At 40.6% G+C, this 21,347-nt stretch overlaps 2 protein-coding genes across 2 annotated transcripts; both read right to left on the bottom strand.

The window, feature by feature from the left end:
• Window positions 1-674: 674 nt before the first annotated feature.
• LOC307126694 (uncharacterized protein) lies at window positions 675-5,012 on the bottom strand (the record flags this gene model as incomplete). Its single annotated transcript, XM_079817338.1, has 5 exons — window positions 675-1,272; window positions 3,009-3,131; window positions 4,120-4,316; window positions 4,600-4,702; window positions 4,966-5,012. 5 exons carry the CDS (start codon window positions 5,010-5,012, stop codon window positions 675-677), a joined length of 1,068 nt encoding a protein of 355 aa, XP_079673464.1.
• Window positions 5,013-7,646: 2,634 nt separating this feature from the next.
• cand1 (cullin-associated and neddylation-dissociated 1) lies at window positions 7,647-21,095 on the bottom strand. Its single transcript, XM_079817497.1, has 15 exons — window positions 20,804-21,095; window positions 18,594-18,737; window positions 17,927-18,081; window positions 17,649-17,772; window positions 15,868-16,124; window positions 14,574-14,679; window positions 14,191-14,336; window positions 12,735-13,027; window positions 12,347-12,488; window positions 10,706-12,199; window positions 10,512-10,607; window positions 10,263-10,432; window positions 10,016-10,180; window positions 9,461-9,568; window positions 7,647-9,187 (listed from the first exon to the last, which is right to left on the bottom strand). Exons 1-15 carry the CDS (start codon window positions 20,869-20,871, stop codon window positions 8,963-8,965), a joined length of 3,693 nt encoding a protein of 1,230 aa, XP_079673623.1. The 5' UTR covers window positions 20,872-21,095; the 3' UTR covers window positions 7,647-8,962.
• Window positions 21,096-21,347: the final 252 nt, after the last annotated feature.

Here is a 21,347-nt window from a genome sequence, read left to right as displayed (position 1 = left end):
AGCCTAGTCTTTCTCATAGGTCTTTTAAATGGTACAGTTCATTTTAGCAAATACACATGTACACATACACATTCTTATACAAAAAGATGGCAGATACATCTGTAGAAGGCTATGAAGGAAAATGTAAAAATTGCCCCCGGCCCTATATCTCACTGAAGATTCAGCTCAAGTGAGAACATTGTATTGATTTTAAAAAGAAAAGAAAGGCCCTGAAAAGTAGGGAGAGGAAAACTGATTACATTTCTCCTCAGTAAGACAGACTTATGATTCATACCTCCAGAGATCTTAACACCCAGGAAAACATACGGCATGACTTTATATAGCTCCTCTGAGGCACTTCCTGAGCAATAGTGCAGCCCCCAGGGTCCAGTTCTGACATGGTTTAATGATCCTTAGGGCGTCCAGGGAAAAAAATGAAAGATGATTTGTGATACAGCAATAACTTGAGCTTTGCACTGGAGAGGGTTATGATCATAAGTCCAATAATCACTGAGCAATCAGGAAAAGTGCCAAGAGATTGCACAAATGTCTCTGTTTTGGCTTTATTGTCTCTTAAAGTGAACAAAATGAATTTGTGATCTTGGTGAACTTTCTGTGATCCTTTGTGCACAGAGCAGTATTAACTTTTGAGTTCCCTTTAAGCATTTTACACGGCAGCCATCTTGGTTTGTCTTTCAAGCCGCATACCGCATCTCTGTGCAGCACAGGTGTTTTGGAGAAGGTGTCGGGCAGGTCATGGTGATTTTGGGAAGCTTCTGTCCTTGGTAGTTGCAGAGCTCCACGGTGCGTTCCATCAGGGAACTGTATGGCCCCCTACGTGCAGGGAACAGATCTACCTGGTCCCGGTGACAAGGAATGCGTAGCTGTGGCAGAGCTGCACGATAAGGCAGTGGAGAGTGTAGGATCTGACGGCACAGATGCTCCTGGAACTCAGAAAATGGCTCCAGCAGGTGGGCCGCTAGTGGGCAGTCAAACACCCCTCCGTTTGGTGCTTTTTTCAGCACAGACCTCGGGGGCTGGCACGCTCTGTCAGTCTGCCTCATCTGTTGCATGGTGTCAGGACTGATAGGGTACACTGCCTGCACTACAGGACTTTGGAAAGTAAGTCGAGATCTCGGGGACACTCCAGAGGCTTTGGCAGGAAGCAAGCAGGGCCCATTTCCTTGAACAGTGTGCACCTTGAAAGACAGAGATGTCTGCCCGACAGGTACAATTTTTGGATGCATCAATGCATGAGCAGGTTTAGCTGAAATAAATTCCTTTTTGTCCGGCCTTTGTCATAAGAGAATGAGAATAATTAGATGCCGAAATACTACAATCTTTTAAAAACTAGAGTTGTTTGCATAAAACTAACAAGCATGCTCACTTTGATGCACCAGATGCATGCTTAGGCTAGGGTTAGTGGTTTGTAAACTTTGTTGCACAGCTTAAAGTATGTTGCATGTGTTCAATGTATATGAGAACGATACCTCAAAATGAGCTGCCACTGAGTTATGCTATTACTTCTCAAAGAAAACAGACTTAAAGGGATAGTTCACCCAAAAATGTAAATTCTGTCATCATTTAATCACCCTCAAGCTGTTCCATACCTGTATGAATTTCTTTCTTCTGCTAAACACAAAAGAAGATATTTTGAAGTTTGTCAGTAAGCAAACAGCTGATGGTCCCCATTGACTTCCATAGTATGGTTTTCCTACTATGGAAGTCAAAGGGGTCCATCAGCTGTTTGGTTAACCATAATCTTCAAAATATCTTTGTGTTCAGCAGAAGAAAGAAACATGATGACATCATTTTAATTTTGGGGGGAACTATCCCTTTAAGATTTTTGCCTGGTGGACAATAAAACACAGGGGGAAACTTGCATTGAAGGAGGGACCCAATTATATCCAGTGACCAGAATATCTTGATGGGCCAGGCCCAGTAACAAACACAACTACCCAGAATACTTTAGCAACCTTGTAGCAATGCACCAAAAACGATTAGAGATTAACTGATTATACAGAGAAAGGTTTAGCAGCAGCAGAGTTTGCCTTTGAATATAAGAATGAAAGAAACAGGTGCAATTAGATAAAGCCTATAGCTGCGAGGGAAATCAATCAGAATTGTTTATCGCATAGCTATTTATTTAGCTAAAGCGTCTGATTCTATGTCAATATACTGTCACTATACTGTGTATTCCAAAGCCTTGTCTGCTTAGTTGGCTACGGGTACACCGCAAAAAGTTCCACTACTGGAAAGGTTATCAGGTTTTCAATCACATTAAGATTCAGTTACCATTTCTGTTACTAATCGTATTCATCAGTGATGGTCCTGGCAAGAGAAGACATATCTGAAACTCTTTGCAAGCAGAGACAAATCTAAAACTCTTTGCGCTTAATTCACATAAGTGTTTACCAGAGAGAGGCGTTTAAACATACTCGCTGCGCTACAAGCAGAACTGACTGTGTAGTTGTTTGCACTGTGTAATTCCACTTTATTGGGACACTTTAATTTCAGTTTATTCCCCCAGCTGTGGGGGCTGATAGTAAGTGAATAGAAATCTACATGCCCTCTCATTTCTCAGTGCTGATCTCCGCTCTCTCTCCCTCGTACCTCACAGCCTCAAATAAATGAGGGAAGCAGAAAAATACTTGCCCACGTGATGCCGAGACTAACCAGGCTTTAAATCATTAATAAGCTGAAAATGACTCTGCACATATCTGCCGGGCGAGATATCGACTGTGCCTTTTCATTTTTGTTCTGTGAATTTAACAGCGCCCTAAATGCAGAAAGAAGTCAAGCCATGCAAAAAAAGAGTCTCCTGCCTACACTGACAAGTATGAAAGAATTTAAATAAAATAAAGCGAAGAGCATCGAATGAAGGTTTTAGATGGCCAGTCAATAGATGGTTGATTTGATCTATGAGCTGACAAGTTAAAAGTGGCATGAATTTCTAATGAAATAAAATACAATGTACATGAAATGTACTCGCAAAGGCTGGTTGTTTACAGAAAAATGTGAGGCAATACCTGCATCCAGACCTACAAGGTGGTCTCGGGGGGTCCATTTCCTTCCAATTATTTCTGGATTTGGTGATTGGTGGGAGTTTGGAGACAGTTTTGCATCCAGTGCCTTTCACAATTAAACTGCACCTGGAAATCAGATGTTTATATCAGCACTGAACATATTAAGCCACTGGTGAACTATTAGTGGTGTATTAAGTCTGTATTAAAGGAATAGTTCAGATTTGAGGGTGATTAAATGACAACATTTTCATCATTGTGTGAATTATTCCTTTAAAGGCACCATATGTAAGATTTTGGGATTAAAATATCCAAAAACCACTATCACAATGTTATATATTGTGTTGAATTGTGTGTTCTTACATTATCCCAAATGATTCCAAATATGTTTAAATTCAGAGAAATAAGCAATTTTAACCAGGCCACGGAGCGTGTCCATGCGTCACCTATCCATGACATCATACCAGCGTTACCATCGATTTCCGGTTTTATTTCGTAGAAAACATGGAAACACCAAAGACGCTTAAATACATTATGTGTTATATTAGACAGGTGAGCAACTGTTTGGATGCATTCATCGACAGAAAACTAATCATTGTTATATAGCTCAACACAGTTAGTCTTATTGTTTAATCTCATCTGATTCTTTTCCACCAGCTGTAAAGGTGAAGACAATAACTCCCATGATTCCGTGAAATCAAGGCGTCATCAAGCTGCACCTTTGTTTTGAATAAGCGACCTCTAACAGAGAAAATTACATATTGTGCCTTTAAAGCATGTTTCTTACAAAGGGAACCACTTATATAGCTTATGGCTACCAGGGCTGCATTTACCTCCACTTTTAGACATACACTCACAAATTTTCCTAAGCACTTCCCCCGCGGGTGAATCCCTGCCACAATACTGAAGCTTTAACTTCGTCAAGTGGACGAGGAAAGTTTATTTGGACAGACTCTTGACCCTCTTTAACCCATTACAAGGGTTCTGCCAATAGTGGGCACTCTTGCAATCTAAGCAATGAAGTACATCCGAGTGAACAAGACGGAGGGAAGTTAGTGAGGGAAGGGCATAAAAAAGCAGATTTAAATGCAGCCCTGGGATGATCTGTATTCAATACCTGGTGCTTATGAGAGGGGGTAAACCAGATATGATGTGACTCTCAGAATGTCTGTATGACCTCTTGTCTCTGGGTCGGAGGTTTAATTTAGTCATCACCGCTGGCAAGCTCTTATGACTCCTAACATCATCGTCGTCCTCTTCATCTCTGAGTGGCCCCCTTACACCAGGGAGACGGGGAAGGTTGGCAGTTACATCCTAAGTAAAACAAGCAGGGTTGGTGCGTACATACATGGGATGTTCTAGCTGCCATATAATGTGTGATCCTGTACAATTAGCCAGTCATTATTGCAAAATAAACAGGGCAATTAGGACCATGTTGTATTAAGGGGTGTATTTTGCAGCTGAATATAATCCCGCTTAGCTCCTACATTCCAAATTAACAGACAAAAAAAGAGCGAGGAGTGATACAAGGCACTAATGTAGGAGATTGGCTACCAGATACAATTGGTCAGTGGTCTTAATAATTCTGCAGCGTTACCCGATGTTGCAGGAATGAGACCGGCTCAGAGAAATGTGATGGTACAGGTGAAACATCACGAAAAGGAGACTGGCTTCTGTGTTTCCTGGTTTTGTTGGAGGGCCTGTTGACACAGCAAGTGATTTAGATATATCAATGCACAATAAGAGATACAAATAAGATTGATACATTTACACTGGACGTAATGAGTTACTCTTGTAGATTAACCTCAAACATGCTATAAAAGGATATGTTTTTAGTTTGTTTGCTTGTTCTTGTTATTTACAGCCATATACATGTATATAATGAGTATTCCAAAAGTATAAAGTGTATTCCAACAAAAATATGATAATAATATTTGCACATTAACACCATGGAAAATATTACCAGTCTCCATTCCCATCCATGGGAAGGCCTTTGCCAGAAAAGCCCATCCTGATTCTTATTTACCCTTAAAGAGAACAAGTTGTTAGAACAAAGCACATAGATATTCATAAATGCCAAATAAACACCTAATTATCAAACCTCTCCCTCCTATAAATAACTGTTTAATTAGAGATATTCTTGAGCAATGATTCAGCTTTTATCTTTACCAACAGGATTTCAAGAATTTCATTAGTCTTCAAGAATCCATTAACATATAAATAGGTGTTTCATTGCATAAATTCAATGCATGTGCGCTGAAAATATATTTTCAGCCACAGTGGAGATAATTCGCCTACTGATACATCAGGATTGTTTTAAATCAATCTCATGCTTTCAGATATTAATCAAAAACTAAATCTACCATGAAATATAAAGCATGTTGCCTGCCCATTTCCCTCCTCATAAAGCTCATATTTTCATTTTCTCCATTTGAAATTTGTCAGTGCCAGATTAAAAATGATTTAGCATGGAAACTAAAGAAATGTCTATTCTGATATTGCAGACAACAACAGATAAAAAAAGATGATATTGTAATAAAATCGTTCAGTTCTGATAACAACACATTTCATTGACGACAACTTCTTGAAGTGTCATAAGTACTTTAGACTGAGACAAATATCCTGTTTGGAAAAACATATCTGATAAAGATAAAACTTACCATGGGAATGCAGAATATCAACAATACCGCTCAGTGGAAAGGCTGGCCACCGCCTCACAGTGAGGACAATCCAAAGCACTGCAAGTCGGGACATTACCATGACCACCCTAACAGACCAGTCAAAATCCAAGACAACAAAGTTCTCCACTGCTGATTGGGTGGTTGTGTCCCAGAACCCCACACAGAGCTGGGAACAACCACTTTCTCTGAAATGATTTGTAAAGGGTCATTAATATCAGAACAGAAGCGAACAAAGAACCATGACTCAAAATAATACAGATCATTTTATGGTATTTGCACAACATTATATGGCGACACTAACTTATCTTTTGAAGTTGGTTACCTGGCCACAAAATGACCTCACGTCATTTTTATCCACTCTAAACCAACAACTAGTTCATAACAGTGCTCCAGTTCAGAGAAACTAAATACAGACATTTGTCAGTACATAGACTTTACTCTGGCACGTAGCTAGTGTAAGCGCCATTAGTGAGATGATATGAGTTATAGTCCCCTGTAGGGGGTGAGGTCTCCTTGCATTGTTTAAATCCGGCTTAGAGGTGAAACATTAAGCTTCAGGCTTTAAAGCAGCTACAAGCAGCTGCTCAGCGGGCCATGGAGGATCTGTCAGCAGTAGGGAGGCATTAATCTGCAGTGTGCTTTTTACGGCCTCCTGCTGCGTTCTCCCATAGGGCAGCAGACAAACACTTCGTCATCATTATAAAACACATTTCATCTATAATGATGATTAGCCCTTTTTTTTTTGGCTTGCTCACAATGATATGATCACATATATTCAGTTTGGAAGGGAAGTCTGTGCCATAGGCTTTCTGTTGTCTTTTGTAAGTGTCTTTTATTTAAAATGTTGACAACTTATCCATCCATCCATCAATTGTCAGATCATTCTTTCTATCTATCCATCCATCCATGTCTTAAATTAGGAAGACACCTTGCAAGGTGACGTTGTCGGCCTACATCTGTCTTTATGAGTGAACAATCACATCTCTGCATTAGCCCTCACACCTCCGATGCAAATCAGGCCACTGAAAATTGGGCTTTAATAGCATTTACGTGACTCATTAGCGTGCAAATTGGAAGTGGGTTAATTTAAGCGACGACAAACTGCTAATGTACTTTCATGCTTCCAGCAGTCTAGAAGATCAAAACCGGTTATAATTTTTCTGCCCTCATATTTGCCTGTTTATGTCCTCTGTGGCATGTTGACACAATGATATTTTAAAGTTTTTCTTAGCTTATAAAAATGGATTGCCATGGCTTGTTCGCCATGCATGAGTTAAGTCGATGACCTTTGCAGTGCTGCTTTGTTTTTCTAATGATCAACGACTGAGGACAGACGTCAGAGCTGACCAGGTCCTCGCATTATCGTTAATCATAAAATAATTTCCGGTTTGCACTAAGTGAATTCCAGCATGCTTCAAAGTTATACTTTGAATGCCTGGAATGGTGAAAGCAAAGTTAACCTAACCAGAACTGATAATTCCACAATTAAACCAATTTTGATTTCATGTTAACTTTACAGTTACTCGTTCCTGAAAACAAAGTGAAAATTGTAAGCAGTTTGATACAAGATGATGAAATCTTGACAAAAATCTATCGCAGTGTCGCACAGGCAGACTTCTTACTTGCAGTGCAATATCTGCTCCATACTGCAGATTATTCTGTTCAATGGTGCAGCAGCTTCCATGAACAGCCATATATAAAACATGTATGGACCTTATGTAAGTATTATTTCAGACTGATGAAAAAGAAATCAGCTACTAAGAGACTAAAAACAAATGTGGTGCTACTAACCTTTTCAAAATCCAGAGTAGTAATTCCTCAAAAAAAAAAATATATATATCTGTGCCCCCTCATGTCCAGAAGTCGCATTAAGTCAGCCAAGCAGACTCTGGCAGTTTCAGCCAGCTCTTGCCATTTTTGAGCAATATGCATCAATCATTATGAAGGCCATAAAATGACATTTGGATGCAGGCAGCAATGAACCTTTTATTGATTTCTTACGGAGGAACATTGCCATATACTGTCACACTTCAATGAATGTAAACGCTGTGCATACATGACTACACAAATAAACCTAGATTGTGCATTACACACTGTGATTTCCAGGGTATCGGATTCAAACTTCAGTCACCTGTTGGTCAGCTATACGGTGAGATGTATGATGGTGTTCATTCGCCCAGCTTGCAGATATCGTCAAAGAGAGACCTGCACATTAAACACAGTACTCAAGAGTATTGCGCCAAGTTAAACTAGCTCTATTTAAAAAATAATAATATTTTTCCCAACCAATTTTACAGGTGAGCAGTTCAAACAAGGCAGAATCTCAATCGTGGATCTAAATAGCAAGAGCAACACCCTTACGGTTTCAGAATACAGTCGAGCACCTGAGAAAATATTCTCCACTCATTTTATTCACAATATGTGCGTTCCATACAGGGCAATATTTTCTCATAACAATGTTCAATGTCATATTTTACCTCTATATGCTGGAGCCAAACAAAACCTCATCAAATAGAAAAAGAAAAATATGCAAATCGTGTGCAGCTGAATTCTCGTTTCTCTGGATGCGTGACATGCTGATGACTCTCAAATCTGCGGACAGTGGGAATGTAATGAAATGCAATGAAAGAAAAATAAGCAGCCACTCATCCAATGAAATACCCTAACTATGCCACACCTCTTCGGGATAATATTTCTAAGACTTATCTCGCTCTGTACTTAAGCTGTCAACAGTAAAAAGAGGAGAGATGACATTCAAATCGTACAAAAACCTAATAAAACTTGTCTGATAAGAAACATGACAGAAAAAGAACATGGTTCTGAAACGATTCAAATTCACTGAGTGCTATTGTTTACCCCTGTAGGTCCCGATTGAGTCGTCAGCAGCCTAGAATGTAAAGAACGAATCTCCCATGGTAACACAAATACTGTGGTCAAATCATTTTCAGGTGACAGTCTCAGAAACTATGAAAATGAACAGGAGAAAATTAATAAAAAAAAATGGTGGGGGAGGAATGGAGAACAATGTACAATTGAAGCAATTTCCTGTTGTTTATAGAAAAAAAAAAGAATGTGGTAATAAGCTTTGAAGCTTGAGATAACGAATGTCTGTCCTTTCATTAGTTTTTTTTTTTCTTTTCTTTTTTTCCTTAATGTTAGATTTTTGTTTTCCTCCTATTTTTGATTCAGTGCAATGCATGGAACAATACAAGGGTCCCCCAGGGTTGGTTTTCTTTGTGGATTTTGGAGTGGGCACAACGGGCACGTTGTTGTGGTCGTTTAACTGGTGTCCATGGATTCCATATTAGCGCTGGAGGAGTCCCTCTGGATGCTGTCAAAGATGGCGGCCAGCTCAGGGTTGGAGCTGATTTGAGACTGGAACTCGCTCATTAGGGGGCTCTTCTCTGCCTCTGGGATGGTTAGCAAGGCCACTACGGCCCGCATCGCAGATCGTTTGAGCTCATCCTGCTTCTCAAACTCCTGCTTTACAGAGTTGGCTTTTACCTGGGAAAGAAAAGATGTTATGAGTCATTCTATAATTAGAAATCAAAGGGCTCTCACACCATTTGATTAATTGCCATGACTGTATCATGACCTTTCCAGTTGTTTGTGATTACTGAGAAATACGGAGAAAAAGGAATAGGATCTGTAAATATTGCAAAACGTATTCAAGCTTTCGCTCCCCTAAGAAAACCACAGATGTCTCAGATTTCCTCTTTCAATATACACAGAAACTGCTTTATGTCTATTTTGATGTTTGATGAATATTTGGTGTACCTTTGTGGTGCATGTTGCCCTGAGCGGCTCCACAAGTCTGTCCAACCTCTGTAACACTGCACTGGGACACAAACTAGATAATCTGGCCAGCATGAGGAACGTCAGCATCTGTAAGGACATTCATCGAGCAAAAAAAAACATTAGGAATAAACCTTCATTGTGATTCATGATTCTATGTACATATTTTGGTCCCACTGTACCTTTGAAGTCCCTAATAACGGTCAAAATACGCATAGCGAGCTAGGTAATTACATAACAATTTCTGTTTAAAGTGTGTCTGTAAATTTAAACAACGTACTACATTTTCTAGGACAAAGCACTCGCTTCAATTAAAATGGTAGTTCATTATCATGAAAGTAAACCTGGAAATAAGTACATTTAAAACAAAGTTGGATCACGTTTGTTGTCAATGCATTATGCATTTATGCCTTTGATGGCCGCACACTGATTCTTTGTTAATCAATTCACTCTTTCATCTTCTGTGGTCGCTAAATGATCTGCATGGCAAAAAGCCTGTCTCATGAAAGATTCATGGATTAGAGTTTGATGGCTTACCTTGATATCGTAATGGTCCTTAAGTCCATCTTCAACATGGTTTAAGAATTCAAAGATGTCAAGTCTATCAAGGCAGCTGTCTAATAGAGTGTACATGCATTCAAATGCAGCCTTCCGGATATCCAGACCATCGTCCACTGTGTGTTTGAACGGACCCATCTCAACCTAGAAAGAGGCAATTACACTGAGCTTTGAGGGTTTTAAAAAAGACAGTAAAGCAATAGGCGTTGGACAAAGAGCAGATTACCTCTCTGATTAATTCCTTGCGCACTTTGGTCTCATTGTACAAATGAGGGAGAACTGTATCCAACAGGTCTCGAATAAGTGAAGGTTTGTTATGGGCTGCAGAGTTGAAGGTAACTAGAGCCACTCTTCGTACGTTGAGGTCTGGATCTTCCAATGTTTTCAAGAAATCACCTAGAAGTATTTCAATATTAAAATAAAAACCAGTTCTAAAAAGCATCAGACAAAATTCAAAATGCAAATTTGCACTTACCTATGCAGTTTTTAAGAAGGGGGTCAATTGTCTGTGGGTGATCAGAAATCGTGAATTTAACAGCTGTAACTACTGAGCTCCTAGCATAAGATGAGCCTGGGGAGAGAAAGAGAACATACATTTAAAAAAAGAGTTTAAGATATAACATTTAAAGTGTTTTGATACAGATTTAACAGGCAGAGTTTGACAATCACCTGATAAGAGATAGCCTTTTAGCCTGGGCAGAAGAGTCTCTGGGTCGATAAGTGTTAACTTTCCCAGACATTCGGCTACCACGTTCCTTGTGCCTTCTTCTGTACACTCGCAGTGTTTGAGCAACAGTGCCCACACATTTTCTACATAGGGTTTGAGCCCTGCAACCGAGGCTGAGCTGATTATTTCCTTGAGAGAGTGCAACAGCAGGTACTGTCTCTTGGGCTGGCCAGAGATCTCTTGCAGGACGAAGGGCAGGTACTCCGGGAGGTTCCCCACGCTTATGCTGCCTAACGCATATGAAGCTGCTGACTTGACCTCTTCGCTGGCTGAAGAGAAGGCATCCAGGATGACCGTTTTCAGCTCAGGCTGGCCACTCAGATCAACGTGATGGCCGACCTCTCCCAGGGAAAGCAGAGCTAACAATCTGATGGAGTCGGTGGAGCGCGAGTTCTTCACATCTTGAATGAACTGTCCCACCACTGCAGGGCCCTCTTTAGGACAAGCACGGGTGAGAGCGGCCACACACTTTGCAATGGAGTAGTAGGATTGCTTATGGGTGAGTGCTGCACTCTGGGCATACACAGGACCTGTTAGCATACGTAGCAGGTCCATGTAGCCCAAGCTGGCAGTTCCCGTAGCTACAAGAGCCTGGAAGAATTCCAGCATAGCACTAAGAGCGCCACCTTGCAGCAACGGCGAACGAACCAAAGCTATGAGTTCAGCCAAAATAGAGCCACTTATTTTAGACAGTGAGTCAGGGTGGACTCGTGCAAGCGTGGTGAGGAAGCTGATAGCCATCTGGGAGACATGCATATCGCTTTCATTGATAAGAGGCGGCAGCTCGGCCAGTACAGCGTCGATCATGGCCGGTGTTACACTATCACTGTAGTTCTTGACCAGAATGTCCAGTGCAGCCAGTGTGCTTAGTTTCAATGCTCGTTGGTTCTTACGCAGGAAGGAGGCAAGAATGGGAACAGCCTCACCCAAGATGGGCCTCAGGTTGATCTTCAGCGGCGAACCTGCGATGAGTGTGAGAGCTTTGACAGTGGTCAGCCTTGTTATCTCGTTCTTCAGTCGCTCTAGGAAGATGAGGAGAGTGCCTGGTAGGTCCGTACCAAGGCTATCACCAAGGTTGCAGATAATTTGCCCCATACAAGAAATAGCTCGCTCCTTGACTTCCTGATCGATATCGGCTGCCTTCAGCCTTTTAATGGTGCAAGCAAAAAGGTCAGCGATGTAGGGCGAGGCATCAAAAGCATCTGTTTGATCCAGGGGCCTGATGACTTTGACCAACTGCTGGGTGACCAGCAGTGCTTCAGAGGTGATCTTATAAAAGGGATCCCCCACACATGCAACTACAGGAGGCACTATAGCCTGAACATGGGGGTGGAAGACTTGAGGTTGATGGTTGCACAGGATCACATACAAGCAAGACAGGGCATCTATCTTCAGGTTTGAGGAGCTTGACTTATCGTTGAGAGAGAATATGATTCCTAGAAAAATAAAATTCACAAATGTCACTCCAAATGCTAAAAAAGCAAATATTGAGAAACTTAACATAATGGCTACGCAAGATTTCCAACCTAAAAAGACCTAACATTTCATGGTTTAACATGTAGTAGCTTGCCTGCGGCACATACCTGGGATGAGAACAGGAATGTGCTGTGTCAGGGCCCCTGGTAGCACGTTTACTAATTCTGTCAGCATGTTGAAGCAGCACTGCCGGGTCTTAACACTTTTCTCCTTCATCTGTTTGTGCAATGCTTTCACTATCATGGACACCTGCAAAGGCACACAATACATCACTCTCATGAATAAACCTAAATAATTAGGAATCCCAAGTGTTTGGAGTAGTGTTGTTATTGTCTCCAAATAGTCTTGACAGTACAATTTGAGCATCAGTTGAGTATCATATAATTTATGTGCAAATGTACATCAAATCACCAGCAGGAATGTGTACGTGTATATGTATGAACTAGAAGTCCTAGGTAAAAAATTAAAATAAAAAAACAGTACATCTTTCTCTACCTGGATTTGAAGCATTGTCAGAGGAGTCTCTCCCTGTTCCATGGCATCTGGGTCACAGAGCCAGCTCTGGGCAGGGCGCGTCTGCTTGAGTAGGGACAAGTAGGCATGGAACACATCCGCCTTAACGTTTTCTTCTCGCTCTTTAAAGCGGGCAATGAGTGCCGGTGAAACAGTTCGGTAGAACTCGGGTAACATCTCGTGTCGTGTGCTCACCACAGCATCCAAGCACTTTGCCGCTGCTCTCCTCACTTTCCAGCTCATGTCGTCGTCATCACTGTACTCATCATCACTTCCTGTTTGGAGTTAGATGGTATCATAATCACAGCCACTACTTTGAATAACTCAATCTGTTGCAACTGCTACAATCTGTATTGTTCAGCCTTTATTCCCTATAGGCCAAAACAGTTGGCATATTATGTAGTGTTCAAGCAAGAAGCCCCAAAAAGGATTTCTTTGTAAACACTCAGACAGTGTGGAAAAATACAGTGCTACAAGTTCAAGTCCCCTGAACCACAAAACACAAAAGGCGTAGACTTCTGAACCGTTGAGAAAAACAAACATACCCTCAAATCTGCTGCCAAACTGGATGTGCCTCCTAAGGCAGCTTACAAGCTAGTGCACAATCAGCACAATAAATTATTTAAAAGAAAACAACAAATAGGTACGAATATGATTCAGGGATGAAAACAACACTCCAATAGGGGCAGAAAATAAAAATCTTTGACGCCAGAAAAGATCAAGCAGATCAAGCTTTCACTATAGTGTGCTCCTGTCAAATTCTGGGGTGCAACAACCCATATTTCTTCAACCATGCTTCCACTTCATTCCAACATGCAACACTGAGCACATCCACACTCGGTTGTGCTTCAGAGCACTAATGGTTAAATAAAGCATTTTCACTCAGAGAAAGCACAACCTCTGTCAGAGAAAGTGGCACGACATGCTCAGCACATGCATTAAGGAGGGTGAAAAGGTGCCTGCTCGGCAATCTCTAAGGTGCCAGAGAAATGGTGGCAAATGTTTAAGCCGGTCTGGACATTACAGGACAATCAGTACCCCCCAAACCAATCTCTGAGCCAATTTTATCGGCTGTGAAAGCATAGGCATTATTTAAAGCTGCTAGACCGCACCAGTAGCCACCGTCCATTCATTCCAATAATAAGGCGATTTCTGATGGTCTTTGCAGAGGTCCAACTTTTTTTGTCTTCAAACGCAGACAGACTGCCTCTCCGACTGCTATATACCAATAGTGCTTTTACAGAAGCTATAATGACCAAAACGTTGATCAATAAACCTACGGGTTGTTATTACTGTTATGCATCAAGCAGAGGCTATCACACACCATAACTAACAAACTAAGCTGGTAACTTACAGCTAAATAGACTCTTTTGGTTTAGGAGAGAGAATAAATCCTTCTTCCCTCAGACAGAGAGGAGAAATGAGCCCCGCCTCGTACCTTGATAATCTTCGTCTACACCATCGGCATCCATTGCATTCTCATCTTCATCCTCGTCGTCATAGTTGTAGTTGGGGTCATAGGTCAGATACTTAAGACAGATGCTAATGACTGTTGGGACATGTGGGTAGACTTCCTTCGGACACCTGGAAATCAAAAGCAATAAGGTTTTTTTTTAATCAAGTCATGCAACAGGGAAACTTCAAGATTATGATTAAGATGGTAATATTCTTATCTATACTATTACTTCTCACAGCAGAAAAACAGTCTTACATCTTAAGAAGATATAACCCATTTAGCTTTTTTTCACTCTCTGGTCCAACACATCTACAATATCATGAGAAACAATTGCAAATGTCATCTTTAAGATGATGTAGACTAACCTCCTTACGAAAGACTCAAAAGCTTGTATGCAGTATTCCCTCAGTTCATCATCATCAACATTGCAGAACTTCACCACCAATGGGATGATCTTCTCCAAGTACTCACCTGTAGGATAAAACCAGCATGTTTTCATTAACCATCATTACACACTTCAGACAGTAAAACTTAACATCAAACTGTGATAGTTCATTAAGAAATAAAAATGAGTTTGGAGAGCTGCAAGATAAAGGCCTTGCTGTTTTCAGCACAATCAAAGAAACGATCTTAAGATGACAAAAAGACTTAATTAAAACAGTAGCGCCAAGAGATAGCTACAAAACAACTTTGAGTGCATTCCACTGAAGTAATCTTGTGCATCTTAATCGCAGCTGTCTTTGTCTCATCAAACGTAGGCGGTAATTGGCTGATGGGGAACGGCGCACCACAGAAGCAAACCTAAATGACTTTTCACTTCATTTCATTTGTGCCAAATGGCCTGCCTTAGCAGCGCAGCGATGGAACATCGTTGATGACAAGGTGACGGGTAATAACGACCGTACTGGAGATTGTTCTATCTCCTGTCACACAATAACACTCTGGCAATTTGTTCGGTCAAATTCCAAAGAGAGTTGAAGCTTATACCCCCTTAAATATAATCGTGCTTTGGAGGTGAAAATTTAGAAAAAAGTAAATGTTGTGAAAAGTTAAGGACAATTTCAAGGTGTTTTATTATTTGATCAATTATTAAAAATTGTGGAAAAGAGTGATAAACAAAATATCTTTGAATGACGTCAATTATTCTTCAACTGATAGGGGAAAAAGATGGCACAGCTTGACCTGAATAACTTCTACTGCTCATCAACCGGAGTAATCATAAAGTGAAATGTAATCAAAATTCAATGTCAATGCTGGTGACCTCAATCTTGAGTGAAACATTTTCTATCATAAGAAAGGACTCTGACTTCAAGATCAAGCCATGGAGAACTGCGGTAAAAAGGCAATCCATAGGAGGGGAGGATACCGTTACACAAATGTATTTACACTACACTTTCAGCTAAAAACAGCTATTGTAATAATTGGATCATTTTCATTAAAGACCTTTGAGGATGGCGTTGGTTAGCTTTAGCTCATTCCAACAAAGGCTAAATTACAGCATCAGTGGTGAAACTAATAGCTGTATGAGAAGATCACAGTTGATGGCTTCAATAAGAGCACACTAAAATTGCTTTCAGCACTTAAAGAGTAACTGAGATGAGGTCTTGAACCCCAAAGACATTAAGTTAACTGAGGTCTTTAACAATGGGGGAGCCTCACCGATTCTGTGGCCAGCTTGTCTGCTGATGGCTGCAATACACTGGATGTAAGTGCGTGTGGTTGACATGGACTCGTTGCGCGAGAGCTCGGATAGTAAGTGCTCGATGAGGTCCACAAAGACCAAGTTTCCGCAGCTCATGACCAGGTGTCCCAGGGCAATGATGGTCCTCTTCCTTACTGCCAGGCGAGGGCTTGTAAGTTGAGGCAGCAGACAGCTCAGAATGGAAGGGTGGAAATTCACTAAGAGGCCTCCTTGTCTGGATGAATGAACACATACAATGTTAGACATTTAAAAGAAGAGTTTGTTGCAAAGACCACATAATGACCACAAATTTTGTGGTTTATCCTTAGATAGGATATAAACATAATACTCTTATTTCTGCAGTGTACATCATGTATAGCAAATTTACTTCATTTATTTTCACACTGTAAAGTTTGAATAAACATATCGTTATCATCCGTTGGCGTGGATGCTAATATAGTAATTTTAGTTTTTTATTCTTAGTGTGAACTGGCTTTAAATCCTAATTGTTGGAAAATACATGCGCATTTTTACAAGATGTAAAATGTCTGTGATGTGAGTGTGTATGTGAAGTTTTAGCTCAAAATACCCCGTTGATCATTTTTATAGCATGTAAAAAATTTAAAAACGTGCCGTTTTTGTGTGTGTTCCTTTAAATGCAAATGAGCTGGTGCTCCCAGCCCCCTTTCTAGAAGAAGGGCGGAGCTTCAAGAGCTTGTGTTAGCAGCTCCGATTACCTCACGCAGGCACACACTAAGAATGTCCGAAACTGTTCAGCCTTTTATGTTCAAACCAGAGTCGAACAATGATGGAGAGACTCTATCCTGCAACAGGACGTTTCTGAATGGTTAGTTGACAAATGTATGTAGCTGGTGTTGTTAACTAACTTCAAGTAATTGCTTAGCATATTCAGTCATGATAATCTATAAATCGCTCATGTGGGAACTGTTGTAAGATGCCTTCAGAGCCAGAGAATATATGCTGCATGAAGATAGAACAGGCATAGTTTAGTTTAATGACATGCTATTGCATTTGTGATAAGTACTGTATAGCAAGCAATGTGAAAAGACGGATGCAACAGTGTGAGCAGACTCCTAAATGTGCTCTACTACAACAACTCTTCCTCTTCTTAACATGGCTTTTGTTGCGTGTACCCTGGGGAAGGGTTTATGTAAATTTTAGGGTTAGTGATGTCACTAACCCCCGAAGAAGCTTGTTGTAGTCCCTACCAGCCGTTTGTTGTAGTCCTTAAAAAGGGATTTCTTTATAAGAAAATATCTCCCTTTGCTTTGAGCGTCGTAAATTTGCAGATGTTGTTTATGCTACAACAGCAATATTACACACTAACTTAACTTTGTGAAAATGATTTTGTGTAGCTCAACTGGTAGAGTATGACCTTAGTAATGGCACGGTTGTGGATAAAATTCTCAAGGCACACAGATGCCGGCAAAACATATCTCAAAGTTGCCTAAGTGTATAATCTACGTTAAGTGTATAGTGTACGTATAAATGCTAAATGCATTCACCAAGCGGGCCATTAGTTACCACACATCAGAGCTGTGCGTCAGCATCTAAACTGAAAGACCTACAAGTATATTCAGCTCAGTGAACTGAGGAAAAAGACAACTGAGAACTGTCACAGAGGGGAGATTGTGTGCACAAACACATCAAGAAATTACCTGGCAGGAGCCCATGTACACTCAAAAGCACAATTGGTCTAAACAAAAGCAGCAGTCATCACATGGCTTGTCTGACATACCTGCACAGCATGTCTGCCATGATGTCCAATGCTTCCAGCTGAACTGAGACATCCTCCTGCTTGGCAATGGCACTTGTGAGGCGGCCCGTAATCTTTTTGCAAACGCTAGCAGCAAGAGCAGAGCCTAAAGCAAAGAGAAATGGACTTAGCGGGCAAAATGGCACACGAAAACAACTAAATATAGCCATAGACGTGAATTAATTCTCTATCCTTTTAGCACAATAGAGAAAAAAAAAAGTGGTTGAACACATCTATTATGCAGGAAAAACTTGTTTTACCACTGGATGCTGGAGGGAGCTCTCCAATCACTGTTTTGAGGCCGATGCTAGAAATATCTCGAAGCTGCTCCTTATCTGATAACATGTTTGTACACAATGTATCAACAATGGTTTCGACCTGGTACTCCTTCACTTTGCTGACAAGTGGGCCCAAACTGCAAGAAATAACAAGGGCTTTTAGGGCAACCTGTGAAATGCTTCCTGTTTGTCTATTACTATGTAATGTATGCATTTGGATTGCTTGCAAAAATGTCTGTACTGCAAAATGGTACATTACAAATTATTTCAGTTCAGCATTCAGGTCGGTGTTAATCCATTCGCAAGAAACTGCCGTAAGGTTTATAAAAAGTCACTGTATACTTGCATTTCAGCAAAAAGAACGAATTAAATGAACAGAGATTACTGTGACTTATTCATGCAATCCCTTCTAAACTATCTTGGGGAAAAATAGAGGTTAATAACCTAGATAAATCAAAGTAAAAAACAGCAATACCTCTCACTAAATCACTGTGGCATGAATCAATTTCACATTAAAACATTTTTTTTTTAGAGGACAAACCAAAACCAGTTCATGAAGGACACACTGAAAACACCCAAGTAAGAGAAGCTTTCAAGTTCATGTAAACGCAGAACGGCTGAAAGAAATGAGCCATGGCAAAAATCTTACCATTTTACAGCCAGATTCTGAACTTCTCCGTTCTTGTCCTCCAGGAGCTTTAAGATCATTTTGACCACCTTCCGTTCACTATCATCATCCAGCTTTATGGAGTCCTTCTGCAACTCGGACATCAAATCATTGGTGGCCATGAATCTGTGGGAATAAACAAAGGACTTACTTTACTTTTTTTCTGAAGAAAGTGTTTCTTCCACCAAAATGTAATAACTTGTGCCACCCCCTGAAATGACTTTGACTAATGTTAGCAATCCCTACCCACCATTCACTTGATAAAAATCAAGCATCAGCATTTTCTTCCACTGTATATCCTGCTTCACTCATAAAAACCATAATTTTGCAAAAGCAATGTCAAGCAGTTGCAAGGCGTTTTCCCCCATTGGTGTTCCCAATGGTCCAGACACACTGACACACTTAAAGAGGGTTTCATGTGACTTCAGCACTAACATAACGGGCTACTGTAAAGACACCCACATGGCCCTACGGTGAGAACCACCTGAATAGCGGGGGCTGCTGGCATCATGTCAAAGCAAATGGACTGACTGAAGCATTTTCACCTTTTCATCTCACTTGTCATGGTTTGCTAAATTCATAATCCACTTCTGAGCTGAAACTGGAGTGGATTAAAATGAAATCTTGTCTTTGGGTGCCAACATCAAAGCCTCAGCACAAAACCTCATATGTGATGCAAGCGAAAAACCTTCTGCATACCCGATTACGTGCCATCTCTCTCACACATACACACTCCTAAAAGCAACTGCTTTGGCATATATTTGAAGGCATGGAATCTCTTATTCCAGCGAGAGCCTAAGTAAGAATGAATAATGCATGAGACGCACACGCTCCTACACAGGGCGAGAGAGGGAACGCCAGCACACACCAACAGAGGAGACCTAGAATGGTGTGTAAGCAAAATGTTCCCAGGGGTAAAATCTTGTGAAATTCAGAAAGAGATGGAATGAGAACAGCAAGTGGTTCGACGTGGATGACAGACAGGGAAGAATCTGGATATATGATCCGAAGACAGCATTAGTATTCATTTGACAACTCCTGTCAGATATGTATAACACTCGGAAACCATTAACCTCCTGGTGGCTGCTGCTGAATACTGACATCATTAAAGGGAATCCCCCAACAGAAAGATAAGCATGGCAGCACAAAATACAAATTGTAACTGTATTGACCATTTCGATTATGAACTACAATTTCATGATGCTTTTAATCTGTTATCAACATGTTTACATGTGCTTCTGGCCTTGACAGCATTGCAAACCAGACAAGTATTCTCAGAAGTTTGCATATAGGTATAATATTGAGGGAAATATCTATCATTATTATTTAAAAAAAGAACTTATCCGTGTTCAAATGTTGTAATCATTTGTATTAAACCATTTTACACACTCTGTGTGTGACAAGAGTCAACCTCTGCCTGTATAAAATAGTGCCAATCTGCTCAAGATAAGAAATACAATTTATTAACAACTGAATAAAATAAGGAAATGATGAATGGCCTGTCAAACCTGTTAACACTTAAATGTATAAATGACGCAAGGTTTTCTTAAACACTGAATGCAGAGATCCTAATAAAAGAAAAACCTTTAATTCAATACCCATTCTACACACTTCAAACTTCTCCAAAAAGTAGCTGATGTAGTTTAAATCTATGCACATTCCATGGACGTGCACACTTATGCTAAAACTAGCCAACTTATATGAACACGAGGAAAGTAAATTACATCAAATACTGCACTGACTCAACAACTCTGCTAATTTAGCAAATTGTTTGTCATGACTGATCGTCCTCGTTACAAATAATATGACAGTTCGAGTGCAGTGCCACCAAAACGAAATGCTAAGGCTAATCGGCTAACACTAGCTACCAGCTGGCTAACATCCACACTAAAACACACACTTTTGACAGCTTATATTCCAACATGAGAGGGGGAATTAACAAGTTATAGCCGTGAATACATAGCACATGAACAATTTTAAACAGCAAAATATCCAAATGAAGACCCGTACAGTATGAGTTAGCTTGTTAGCTTAGCATGTCAGTCTAAACAACAACAGGGGCGCGATTCAGGGCCTAAAACTTTCTGCGATCGCTTCTTTATTTATTAAAACATTTAAACGCCATCACAAGCCCTGAAAATACACGAGCATGCTCTTTAACACTCGATCTAGACGTGTGCATCACGACTGACCTGAAATCCTTGTCGCTGGATGTCATTTTCTCCAAAAGATTAGAGATGTGGTACGAGGCACTCGCCATGTTTGCAGTCAGGAAAACCACTTGTGTGTGTGTTTTGGGCCAGAATGATTTAGTTCGCCTCTTTTTTTGGTCTGAAGGGGTGTGAAGTTCAAGACGAATATCCAGAGTTTGTTGTGCAGGTAGGTGATCAGCAGCAGCTGTGCGGGGAAGAGCAGACGCTCATGCCTTGAGTTTGGATGGGTTTGAATGGAGGTGCTGCTCGCTTCTGCAGGAGGGAGGAGCTCAGACTAGACAGACACTGCTGTCTATGAGAAGGCAGAGTGAGAGTTGGGGCCGCGTTGCAAAACCTAGTGAGCTGCCTACTTGGATAGCATAATACCATCTTTTGGACATCCTTTTTTTTGGTTATGACCGGATAACTTGATCCTTTATTGTTTTGAATGGATTTTATTATTCACTCATGTGCTGTTATCTGTCCCAGAACTGTGTAAAATGGTGGGTAAATGCATAGATTAAGTCAATAATCTCTATTTATT

This window comes from Gobio gobio (assembly GCF_949357685.1).
Source record: "Gobio gobio genome assembly, chromosome: 5".
NCBI lineage: Eukaryota > Metazoa > Chordata > Actinopteri > Cypriniformes > Gobionidae > Gobio > Gobio gobio.
Note: the sequence above shows the minus strand (reverse complement) of the source record. Positions and strands in the feature narration are given on the sequence as shown.

Excerpts from the sequence above, each read along its gene's own strand:
- cand1 (XM_079817497.1), bottom strand. The coding sequence starts at position 20,871 with ATGGCGAGTGCCTCGTACCACATCTCTAATCTTTTGGAGAAAATGACA. Across the intron at positions 18,082-18,593 it reads CAGAATCTGGCTGTAAAATG|TTTGGGCCCACTTGTCAGCA; the intron begins GTAAGATTTTTG and ends TATTTCTTGCAG. Across the intron at positions 10,433-10,511 it reads CCTTCTTAAAAACTGCATAG|GTGATTTCTTGAAAACATTG; the intron begins GTAAGTGCAAAT and ends AAATACTTCTAG.